General features: G+C 35.6%; 2 protein-coding genes across 3 annotated transcripts in view; both read left to right on the top strand.

Annotated features, from left to right (window-relative positions):
* The window catches only part of LOC135212957 (trypsin-1-like), a 12,998-nt gene extending 9,584 nt beyond the window's left edge, over positions 1-3,414 (top strand). Inside the window, exons 9-13 of the mRNA XM_064246714.1 lie at positions 505-598; positions 1,454-1,634; positions 2,146-2,285; positions 2,806-2,932; positions 3,104-3,414. Coding sequence (XP_064102784.1) covers positions 505-598; positions 1,454-1,634; positions 2,146-2,285; positions 2,806-2,932; positions 3,104-3,162 — 601 coding nt within the window. The 3' untranslated portion in view covers positions 3,163-3,414. The remainder of the gene's footprint in view (positions 1-504; positions 599-1,453; positions 1,635-2,145; positions 2,286-2,805; positions 2,933-3,103) is intronic.
* A 2,100-nt stretch (positions 3,415-5,514) lies between these two features.
* On the top strand, positions 5,515-11,450 carry LOC135212954 (oocyte zinc finger protein XlCOF6-like). 2 transcript variants are annotated; one of them, XM_064246711.1, is made up of 3 exons: positions 5,515-5,665; positions 7,744-7,815; positions 8,199-11,450. In XM_064246711.1, exon 3 carries the CDS (start codon positions 8,931-8,933, stop codon positions 10,989-10,991), a length of 2,061 nt encoding a protein of 686 aa, XP_064102781.1. In that variant the 5' UTR covers positions 5,515-5,665; positions 7,744-7,815; positions 8,199-8,930; the 3' UTR covers positions 10,992-11,450. The 2 variants fall into 2 exon arrangements, with proteins under 2 accessions (XP_064102781.1, XP_064102782.1); XM_064246712.1 differs by lacking the exon at positions 5,515-5,665 and adding an exon at positions 5,750-5,881.
* The last annotated feature ends 1,050 nt before the right edge of the window (positions 11,451-12,500 follow it).

Here is a 12,500-nt window from a genome sequence, read left to right as displayed (position 1 = left end):
TTTCCAGATGTTGTCCTCCTTTCATGATTAGCTTAGCTTTCTAGATGTTGTGCTTCCTTAATAAATTTTACCTTCCAGATATTGCACTTTCCTAATAAACTTTGATTTCCAGATATTGTGCTTCCCTATTAAATTTTGCTTTCCACATATTTTGCTTCTTTTATTATCAAATCTGCTTTCTAGATATTGTGCTCCTTCCATGACCAATTTTACTTTCCAGATATTGTACTTCTTTCTTGCTCAATTCTGCTTTCCAGATATTGTGCTTCTTCCATGACCAATTTTCCTTTCCAGATATTGTGATTTGCTAAATTTTGCTTTCCAGGTATTGTGCTTCTTGCTTGACCAATTTTACTTTCCAGATACTGTGCCTCTTCCATGACCAATTCTACTTCTAAGATATTGTGCTTTGCTAATAATTTTGCACTCCATATACTGTTCTTTCCTATGACATTCTGCTTTCCAGATATTGTGCCTCTTCCATGACCAATTTTGCTTTTCCAGACTTTCTCCTGCTATGGTCACCGCCGTTCTTGGGGAACATGACTGGAGCACAGCGTCTGAATCAGACTCCATTCAAAAGAGGAGAGTCAGTGAGGTAAGAGAGAGTGGGAAATAATATAAATAAAACCTATTTTTATTGATCAAGAGGTCAAGTTGAAGTAAAGGCAACCTCCATCCTTTATATGAAACTAAATAGGATAGTATTTAGTCTTTTGAGAAGCAGACAAGACCTCACCAGACTTCCAGGAAGTAAATAGTAAAATAAGTATTAGTTCCGTCTCATGAAGTCAAACTTTTATTTTGCTTAATGAGAAGTAAACAAACCCTTAATCCATTTGATGAGAGTAAATAGACCTCTTGCCATTTAATGAGAAGTAAAACTGTAAAGTTAAAAATAATTAACATTTTATCTAGTGTGATTTCTTGATGCAAATACCGTCACAAGCTCCTGATAGGTCTTAAGGTGAGTTTACACTAGACTTCACCCCACCAACTCCTCCCAAATTCTTGTTAGCCCTGCCTACTGGACTGCTCATCAAGAGTCACGCCACACCATTAACTCATCCTAATGAGCAGTCCAGAAGGCGGGGCTAACAAGAATTTGGGAGGAGTTGGAGATGAGTCATACGCAGGCAGCGTGGGGATGAAGCCTAGTGTAAACTCACCTTTAGTCTTGATAACTATCGGCGCCATTTAGATATTCGGGTTTATGGTTATGGAATCAAAATATTGTATAAGTCAATAACTCAGAACTTCATATTGTAAAGTTCTGGGCACTATATTTTATGTAAGATTCGCACTCTAGACATTGTAAAAGTTCATTTGGATCTTGAAATCGACCCGGATCTAGACATCATTACAGCTACTTGAGAGAGAGAGAGAGAGAGAGAGAGAGAGAGAGAGAGAGAGAGCTAGTATGAACCAGTGTTGATATTCTCCGGTTTTACAGATCATCACACATCCAGATTTTGACTCCTATACACAAGACAACGACATAGCCCTGCTCAGACTATCAACACCAGTCGACTTCCCTGCCAACAACGAGATCGCCCCAGTCTGTCTGCCACCTGCTGGAAATCTGTACGAAAACGTCAACGCCACAGTGACTGGATGGGGAAAGCTTTCGGAATGTTAGTAACTAACAATTCTTGTGCTGTTTCTCATAGTCACCCATAGATGGTTCCAGCGTGCTTTTTTTTTTTTTTTTTTTTTAAATGTGTCCAGTTATTGTTCTGGAGACTCGAGTAACAACTTGATTGATTTTCATATAGCTCACGTTCAGAGTGTGGTAGTCTAAGTTTGCCTCAATATTCCCTGATAGTTTTCACTTAGTTTTTACAAAATAAGGGGGGGGAGGTTTTATCAACAAACTCTTATTACAGAGACCAAAATTGTTCTGGATAACTTTGCCCATGCGTCTAAACCCTCTTGAGAAGGATTAGACGCATAAAAAGTCCTAAATGTATTAATATTGTCTTAAAGAATAGCAAATGAGTAAAAAGCATATTTTGCTTTAACGGATGTTCAGTCCGAGCCACACAAAAAAAGCAACTAATATCTGAATATGACAAAGAATGTTAGTCATCCGTTCTAAGCCTATGCTCTTTAACAAAACATATTTTGTTCTAATGTATACTGCAGACGGCGATACCTCAAGCGTACTCCACGAAGTGATTGTGCCCACGATGACCAATGCCAAGTGCTCCCAGCTGTACGAAGAGGTCGTCACAGAAAATATGCTCTGTGCTGGTCTGGACGAGGGAGAACGAGACGCCTGCCAGGTAAGACCTTTGAATGAAGAAGGATTTAGTCTAAAAAAAAAAAGATCTTTCAACATATCTCCAAAATGCAGTTCCTCACCAGCCTTCAACATCATCGTAAGCTTATGATGAACTACTCTTTGCCAGTAACCGAATAAGTCTTATCAATTCTTCGTGACGCTCAAAACTACTTGTACCTTGCAAGATTTCAGTCCATCACTTAAATCGTTGTCCAGTAATAGGTGCTTGATCTTCTTTGCAGTTTAATCCCCAGTCGAGGTCGTTGTTTCTAACAAGCCTCTTCTAGGTGGGTGTTTCTCTCTTGTTCCTCCTCTGTCTATTACTTTGAACTTCCTGTCTTCTCAAATGCAATATCTCCATCTCCCCTTAGGCTGAGTGGGTCCTACATAGGCCTATCTCTCCCCCGTGTCCCCAAAACTTCTATTTCCATGATCTCTCCTACAACACATCTCTCGACATCCTTTGTCGTCAGAATGCCCAAACCATATTAGCCTTAACTCTCGGGCTTTGTATTTCCTAGGGCGATTCCGGAGGACCGTTGGTCACCATTGATGAAGGTACGATGCGCATGATAGAAATAGGCATCGTCTCCTGGGGTGATGGCTGTGCAGCTCCTGGGAAACCAGGTGTTTACACACGAGTTAATCGTAAGTTTTAAGGAATCATTCTTATTCATATGAAAACTAGAAACCATTAAGTATACATCTCGTATCATTGTGTGAATCAAACGACTGGTTCAAAACAACTGAAGTGACAAAACCAAAAAGACAATTGAGGTTTCTTGAAGTGACATTCACCCGTCCGTTCATTTTCTACAGGTTATCTGGAGTGGATTCATGGCCACACATCTGGTACAGTCTTCTGCTCGCCGACCTGATTGATGACGTCATCTGGCACCCTGTTCTGCTCGCCGACGTGATTGATGACGTCATCTGGCTAACATTTATTATCTAAGCGAGATTGTGGTTTTCTTTTATATTTTGTTTCTCAGAAGAATAGAAATTGATTAAAAACAGCCTTTAGTTGACACATGTTAATAATAAACAATGTCTTCATTTCATTGTTTTAAAATCTAAACTATCACTTTGGAACTAACCCATTTGTTTTTTTTATTTGTAACTGTGCATAAATATAGACCTTATATATACATATATATATATATATATATATATATATATATATATATATATATATATATATATATATATATATATATGTATGATGTATGTATGTGTATATATATATATATATATATATATATATATATATATATATATATATATATATATATATATATACATATATATATATATATATATATATATATATATATATATATATATATATATATATATATGTATATATATATATATATATATATATATATATATATATATATATATATATATATAGTATATATGTATATATATATATATATATATTTATTTATTTATATATATATATATATATATATATATATATATATATATATATACATACTACATATATATATATATATATATATATATATATATATATATATATATATATATATATATATATAGAGCACCTCAAGGACAAATGAGACATAGGGTATGAATGCTGACCCAGCCTTTAGCGTTGTCAAGAGAATTCTTTATTTCATCTTATTATTGTTCTTATAGATACCTCATCAGCTCTGAAGTTTCCCAGTCAATGGGAAAAAAATCTTAGCTAGACGCGAAACCAGTCAGGATCTATAGCCTATGTGTGTGCGTGTGTGTGTGTGTGCACATTATACATCAGATCTGTGAGTAACTTCATAATGAGTATTTATATAATATGCACCATCTTGGCCTAATCTATGCACACCTGTTTTGTTTTTCATCGGTCTGTTCATTACTGTACATTTGTCTGGTCTTGAGTTCTACTGGTTCGTCAGAGCTCTTATGTCAAACACAAATTGAGCTAAAATTTTGTCCGCTTATAGGGTCATATGTATAACAAAAATATATAGAATGCATATCCAGTATACATTGTATTTATCAGTGATATTCATGCCTATTCTTCTAGTTTATATTGTTAAATTCCACATACTCGAGATTTCTAACGATTTGTCCAGTCTTCCTTTTTTTTCTGAAAGAAGAACCAAAGGTTATCTTTGTGTTTGGTTCATTATTAAAATGGAAATAAACAGACGGAGAGATTATGCACAAACAAACAAAAATAAACAGGAGAGTAGAAACGAACGTCCTTATTATGCCTAAACTTGTGTAGTTATGACAGATAATCTGCCTGGCAAACTGATTCAAGGTGACAACTGCTATGGCTTAACCAGGAACAATTCCCAATATCTGGAATCTAGTCATTCCTGCAGCCTTAGTAACATAGAAGAGACTTATACTTTCTCACTGTGATCCCTTTTTCCAAATGAAACGTTAAAAAACGCCTGGTGGCTCGTGGCTAAAGAGATTATATAGTAGTTACTAGACAACGTGGTTCTATAGTACTAGACGATGTGAGTACTAGACAATGTGGCTTATAGTACTAGACAATGTGGCTTATAGTACTAGACGATATGGCTTATTGTACTAGACAATGTGGCTTACTGCACTACACATTAAAACACCATAATGTGTATTAATGAATGAATGACACCGTCAGTAATTGCTGGTTAATTTAGTCTTCAGAACTAAAGCCCTGCATTGTCCCTTTATCAAAACAAGCAGGACTCTCTCTCTCTCTCTCTCTCTCTCTCTCTCTCTCTCTCTCTCTCTCTCTCTCTCTCTCTCTCTCTCTGGCAGAGGTTAAGAATAAGAAATGCCGATATCATAAAGATTACAGCGCTACGAATTATTTTGAAAGGTTTTAGCGTCGTTTCTTCACGCAAAGCGATCGACATCTAGCATTTCTATTTTATTCTTCATCTAATAAGAGCCTCCATCTCCTTCAAAGATGGGCGAAATTCTGATGTCATCCTATAGTTTTTGGTTGTTGTTTATTTATGCAAATCGATCTCAAGCCAACGTTTTTATATTCAATTCTTCCTCTAACAAGCAGCCTCCATCTCCTTCCAAGATGGCGAACGTCTCTTCCATGCATAAACATTATAAAACAGCATATGGCGCTCTGAAGTCTTTCTAAAGTTTTTTATTGTTGTTTGTTTATGTAAATGTATATAAAAATAATCTTTTTCTTTATTCAATTCTTCCTCTAACAAGCAGCCACCATCTCCTTCCAAGATGGCGGACGTCTCGTCCAAGGTGTAAAAAATTTATTATATGATATCTATGGTTCCATCGATTGCCCACAAAACGTCAACAAACCAGTGATCTGACTTTCACGATTTTCAAGATTTCTTAGTTTTTAAAGTGAAATTCGCCGCAGGACTTTATCAAATGGTGATTTTCGTGTGATTTCGTCATTTCATCATTTTTTTCCATGATTTTCAAAAGCGTCTTGACCTCGAACCTTTGACCTTAAAATTAAAAAAAGAAAGAAAGAAAGAAAAAAAGATCCCGTAGGCCTACCGGCACCGAAGATAGTCAAGACTTTTCATTTACAAATTTAAAATTAGGATTTCGATCTTAATCTTCAGGAGGTCCTCGTTGTTTGCCGTAAATTACTTTAATATCTTTATAAATCCATTGACCCTTGTAGGCCTAAGCGGCATATGGTGTGTTGCCTTGAATTGCCGATTTATTTTCGTGCTTAGGCCTACTTTAACTACAATTTTACTCTATTTAAATTGCAGATATACAATTTATAATGTCTGTTAATATGATTACTGATGTATAGGCATATACCCTAGGCTAATTGGGGCATACTAGGTATATGCCCAAGACAAATTCTGTAGGCCTATGTCAATGGCCTACAGACGGTTAATGATATACTCAAGGCCTATTGTTTAATAATTTTTACCCATTAGTATAATGTTCATAATATTTATTAGCCATATACGTGTTCTAATAATTTTATATAGGTTTATTATAGACTAGGTAGCAGTAGCCTAAATTAACCTATTGTTAACCTAGCAATGAATTCAACGTCACCCATCCTGCACCTTGGTTTGGCAGTTGTTATTCGTTTATTCATACATAAATACCATTTATTCTTACATACAAAACCACTTGCATGTATTCTTACATAAATACCATTTATTCTTACATAAATACCAGTTGTTCTTACATACCTAAATACAGTCCAATTTCTTATAAGTAGGTGCATTACCCAACTTGAGTTGAAAACGGTTGTCGAAGTTTGGTAACAAGGTGAATTACGCAGACATTGGTAAAACGGTAGTCTAGCGCTGCATTCCTCTAGTTATAATGCGGAACAGCATCCCAGAGGAACCAAACAAAAACTTCTTTCAGTTTTCTTCTGAAGAAGTTCCAGAAGACTGCTGGGCCTTGACCCAGGCTAACATCCCAAACATCTCTTGAAAATGAGCAACAGATAGGGCCTGAAAGTACTCAAGTGTGTAGTAAAACTAAATGTAAATACTTAGAGGTAAACAAGTTACAAAGTGATTTTGTGGGTTTCTTTTTCAATCCCAGAGGATGTCGTGCCATTGTGAAATTCGTACTTTCAAACGGAAATGCATTGCGTTATTACCCTAATACTCTTCTTCTTGCATTTTAATAATTTTTTATGTATTTATTACTTTTTTTTACGAGTGGAATCTCATCTTTCAGTATGTCACTTTAATTCCTCTTAATTCTTCATAATAAACACCACATTCTTGGGAAGCTTGAAATAAAAGTTAATAGCCCTTGTGGACTTGTTCCATATGAATAGGTTTTATCTATTGAATAATAATAATAATAATAATGTTAAGAAATTCACAGTTTAATTTATAATTGTGGATATTTTTTAACAATAATAATAATATCGTACACATCAACAAAAAGCAGTAAATATTCCAGTCGGCGACTGGCAGGAATCGGATGACAAAAGTATTCAGCAGTTTCACCCAGACGTTGTCCCAGTTATCATTGACATATTTTCCACCTATAACTGTGCCGTGTTCATGAACATGTTTGGCTATTGCTGATAATGTTGCTCAGAAATATTTAGCTTGAACAACAAGGATGAGAAGGAATTTAATGAACATGTGATCACTTTTTTGTGCCCGTTTAACTGTGGAACAAAGCAGTTTTTGCATATTTTGAACAAACATGGTCTGCAGTCCTGATTTAGACTGCAAGAAGTATATTGATGAGTGTCCATTGTAAAGCATGTGTGTAGGTGTGTGTTTGCAGTCTGTTTTGTCATAATAGGAATGATGTAGATAAAAGTACCTACCCAACTTGAGATATGGCCAGGATGGTTAAGAAAGGGGCCTAAAAATCACCAGGTTGGTAGGCATAATTACTTTTTAACTTATCCAGCACATATGTAGTTAAGAAAGAGTAGATATGAAAAACTACAATAGAATTAGTTGACAAAAGCTGAAGTTTTAACAATTGTTTTTTTTCAGATTCCAAATGATTTGAAGGAATAGAAGTGGCATTTTTGCACAGCCTTACTGCAGTTTGACGTTTCTGACAAGGTACAGTAATATGCTGTTGGTAGTTTACAAAGTAGTGTGTAAGGATCCATTTTATCTCATGAGGACCTAAAGGCAAATGCCATTAAATAAATTATTAGTTCAGGTGGTAGAAAATTTGCATCCTTCTCTACATAGTATGCATATGATAAGTGCTGTGTTTGCAACAGTTTAATGCTAAATGTTTTAAGAAAAGCCATTCGTTTTTTTACAGAGCATTGCAAGGAAGATTGTTTAAGTACTAGAAATATTTAGGATGCATGACCATTTTGTAACCCACCCATCATATGTCTAATTAAGAGCATATCATACAAGCTATTTTGTACTGTAGTACTTTACAAAAAATTAGGATACCAATATCTGAAATTTCAACAATTCTCTTTCAGATTTCAGCTGATTTGGAGCCTAGAAATTGGCAATTTTGCCCAACGAACCTTAACTTCAAAGTTTCTCAGTGGTACCATGCTCCTGATAGTATATCAAGAATTGTGAAGGGTGGTATATAACCTTTTATGCGGGTGAAAAAACAATGGCCATGTACTATGATGCCAGTTTCATTAATGATTGCTAAGTGAATGATGAGTTAAGCTATTTAGATCATTTAATTTTACTGCCTTCACTTCAGTTGATAAATATTGTACAGTACTGTTTTAGAAAGAAGACCATTTTAACGTCAAGATTTGCAAAGAAGACTCTCTTACAGGACATAACGAAAGATTGTATATGAAGTAGGAATTAATATTATTATTATGCATCTTATATAATGTAGTTTGGATGTCATTTTATGTTAAGTTTCATAGATGCATTTAGAAAACTAAGCTTAAAGCACATTTTGATTGGATATATACTCTGTTGGTTTTGTTGACTGTTCTATGTAGTTAGAAAGAGGTGAAGAAAAATATGTGGCATTGGTTAAATGTAAATTTCTGCTTGTCTGATAGGGCTAGTTTTTGCACAATGTTACATTAGTTAATACTTTGAAGTGTACATAAGAAATAGGGCTTGATAGCATTGCTTCAGAAAGATGAGGACATTATGAGAATACCTGTACTTTTATGTATAGGAAAACTTTGAGAAAGTCGTTGGTTGTAAAAGTAGGCATTTAGCTAGGAGTGACAATGAATGTTGAAAATGTTTATATAAAAGTAGAGGAAGAAGATATTGGAGAGAAATCTCCTAGCCATTTATTGTCATATGACAAAGGGACAAGTTTATCAGGGAGAGCTGATGTAGATGGGAAAATAGACACAAAAAGTAAAGTCAGCATTTTGAAAAAATCTTTAAAAGGTCCTAAAGGACAGGATTTGAAACGCTGTCCTTATGATGAAGGCATTAGTAACAATTTTTCTGCTGCATTGGATATGACGAAGAAACGTTTTGAAATCTCCCCATCATTGGTTGAATCTCATAGGACTGAGGGTAAATTAAACTTTGAAAAATGTACAGCAGACCTTAGAGACAACGCACCAACTACCTCATCGTCATCTGTTGAAAAAGAGAATTCTGAGAAGCCAGAAAATGGGATAAGTTCTTGTGAAAACAGTGTGGTAAGTGGTAGAGAAGACCAGCCATCTACCTCTTCTTCAAAGGCAACCGGAGTGAGACTGTCAGAAAAACTCAGGATGATTATTAGGGAGAATTCTCCCGCAACACCTCCTCCTGTCCGTAAGAAAGGAGCGAGGTCATCAGAAAAAGGTGACTCTGGGCCTCGTGCTGCCAAAGGCACAGATGAATCCTTAACCTGTGATGTTTGTGGCAAGAGTTTTGTTAAAAAGAGTAACCTTAACAAACACAAGAAAATACATACGGGTGAACGACCATTTGTTTGTAGTGTTTGTGGGAAGGATTTTGTTTACAAAGAAGGTGTTGAGGAGCATATGATAATACACACAGGGGAACGCCCTTTTTCTTGTTCTATATGTGGTAAGACCTTTTACAAAAAGGGTGCACTAAACCAACATAAAAGAATACACACTGGGGAGAGGCCATTCTTTTGTGAGCTCTGTGGAAAGAGTTTCATTCAGGCAGGACACCTTGCAAGTCATAAATTAATTCACTCAGGAGACAAACCATTTACGTGCGAGTTATGTGGGAAGAACTTTCTTCGGAAGGCAAACCTTGATAAGCATGCAAGGATACACTCTGGAGAACGACCGTTTGCTTGTAATGTGTGTGGTATGAGGTTTATACACAAAGTAAGCCTCGATAAACATACGAAGATACATACAATGGATGATCCATTTACTTGTGAAATATGTGGAAAGAAGTTCATTCATAAGGATAGTTATAGTAACCATGTGAGAGTGCACACAAGGGAAAGAGCATTTTCTTGTGACATGTGTGGCAAGAATTTTATGAAGAAAGATAACCTTAATTTGCACATGAGAAACCATATGGGGGAAAGGCCTTTCCAATGCAATGTCTGTGGGAAGAGTTTCACTGTTAAAGATCACTTGAAGCAACATATGAGAAAACACACCGGAGAAAGGCCATATAGTTGTAGTATATGTAATAAAAGGTTCACCCAGCAAGGAACTCTTTACAAACACATAAGGATACACACAGGGGAACGTCCTTTCTCCTGTGCCTTTTGTGGGCTCAGTTTTACTCAAAAGGGACATCTTACAAGACACAGGATGAAACATACGGGCGAACAACCCTTCTTGTGTGTTGTCTGCGGCAAGGACTTCAGAGACAGGGCGACTCTCAAGATCCACTTGAAGTCTCACTCAGGTCAACATCTGTATCCTTGTTTTGAGTGCGGGCAGATTCTGTACAGTGAAAGCAGTCTTGACGAACACATGAAGAGCCACACTGGAACAAAATTATATACATGTGAAGAGTGTGGCTTAAATTATAATGATGAAGGAAGTTTAAGGGCTCATAAGAAATGTAGTCACTCTTCAGAAAAATCTTTCATTGGTAGTGAAGTGGAAGAGGGTTTTGCAAGAAGTAAAGACTTGAACGTTGATGTGGCGTTGCAGGGTAAATCTGGGGAAAGAACACACTTAATGCCAGGGATGGCAAGTAGCTTTGTTGAGACACATCTAGTTGTCAGTGACTCGGTGATAAAAGACCCTGCCCCAGTTGTTGCCAAAGAACCAGAGGGTCAAGTCCGTGAATTTGATCAGATTTTTATCAAAGAAGAAGTGGATGATCCAGGAGATAATTTTTCGTGAGGATTGTAATTGCTGTTAACCTTTTTGTCTGGATGACACTTCTTTATGAAGAAAAAGAAGTTGAATTTTTTAGATTCTAGGGTTAGCAATCCAAAAATTTTATTGGAGGGTTTGCTGATCCTTATCACAAAACAAGGGATACAGCTGTATATTGTGTGAATAAAAGATATTGATAATCATATGTTGTGCTTCATTGAGAAGCCAAATATCCATGAGAATTGTTAATGCCAAGTGACTTGAAAACACTGTTATAATTGAGAATTTTAATAGGTTATGGGTTTGGATGAGAAATATGTATGAAAAATTCAATAGAAATGTACTCTGTAGGAGCTTGTGTCTTTAGTACTGAGTACTTGTAATACTTGTAACAGTAGTTATGTGCGTAGCCATTTTCTATAATGTGGGGATCTGAAGTTCTTTGGAATTTTATATAAAAATAAACTATATTTTTGCTACACACTGTTCCTTTTATTTCATGAAGTTTAATAAATTAAATTCTTTGTAACAGCATTTAAAGTTTCCTTACTTCTAGGTCTCAGAAGATGCCGAAAGATTCATGAAGTTGGCTTTTTAATAACGGATGAAAACTGTATTCTTATTTAACTAAATCAGTAAATGAAAATGATCATGAAGGTGGAATAACCCAGACTTTTTTCTGAGTGCTTGAACAATAACTGGAGAACATTATTTAACTTATCCCTGCAATTTTCAGTTTTTTCCTCTTGGATTTTGACATTTTCACAAATAACATCAATTTAGTTTTGGTCCATTTTATAAGGAATAGTATATACTATACAATGAGCAAATCTGACAAAGGGATAAATGAGACCCAAAGTAAAAGATCCCTATAGTAATGTGGTAATTATGGAACAATATGGCTTGAAATATTCAATGAGGGCATTGAAAAAGTTTGGAGGAAGAGAAACATGAAAATTTTTTATAATGTAACTACTATGGGGGAAGTATCATACAAAGAGAAAGAGATTGCACTGTACTACGTGCATGTGCCATGCAACGTAAAAACATCATACAAACAAATGTATGTGTGACTGCAGGCTCTACATAAGGTTCTTTGAAGCACCCCTTCAGCCCCTACCTGCAACCTCTTTTATTCTTTGTAATGTACCTTTGTTCATATTCTCTTTCTTCCATCTCATTTTCCACCCTCTAATATTAATTGTTTCATCATTATTTTCAGTTCTGAATGACTTATTAGGTCCTATCCCTTGGCCTTCGGTCTAAATTTTATATTCCAGCTACATACTCGTGGATTGTGGTATAACATTGGACAAGGTACCAAGACCAATAATTAGATTTTTGGAGAGAGAAAGATTAAATGGCATCTTAGTTGGTTTTTCATGCTGTAATTAGCCAATGCTGAGTTAACATAACTAGTGGCTACTCAGAAAACTTTATTATTGTAAAATTGCCAGTTTAGTTACTTAATTGTAATAATGATCTGGATATGAAAGTAATTGTTATATGCTTACGGGGACAGAGATATCACCT

The sequence above is a fragment of the Macrobrachium nipponense genome, chromosome 42, assembly GCF_015104395.2.
Source record: "Macrobrachium nipponense isolate FS-2020 chromosome 42, ASM1510439v2, whole genome shotgun sequence".
In the NCBI taxonomy this organism is placed as follows: Eukaryota; Metazoa; Arthropoda; class Malacostraca; order Decapoda; family Palaemonidae; genus Macrobrachium; species Macrobrachium nipponense.
This window is presented reverse-complemented; position numbering and strand designations above follow the sequence as displayed.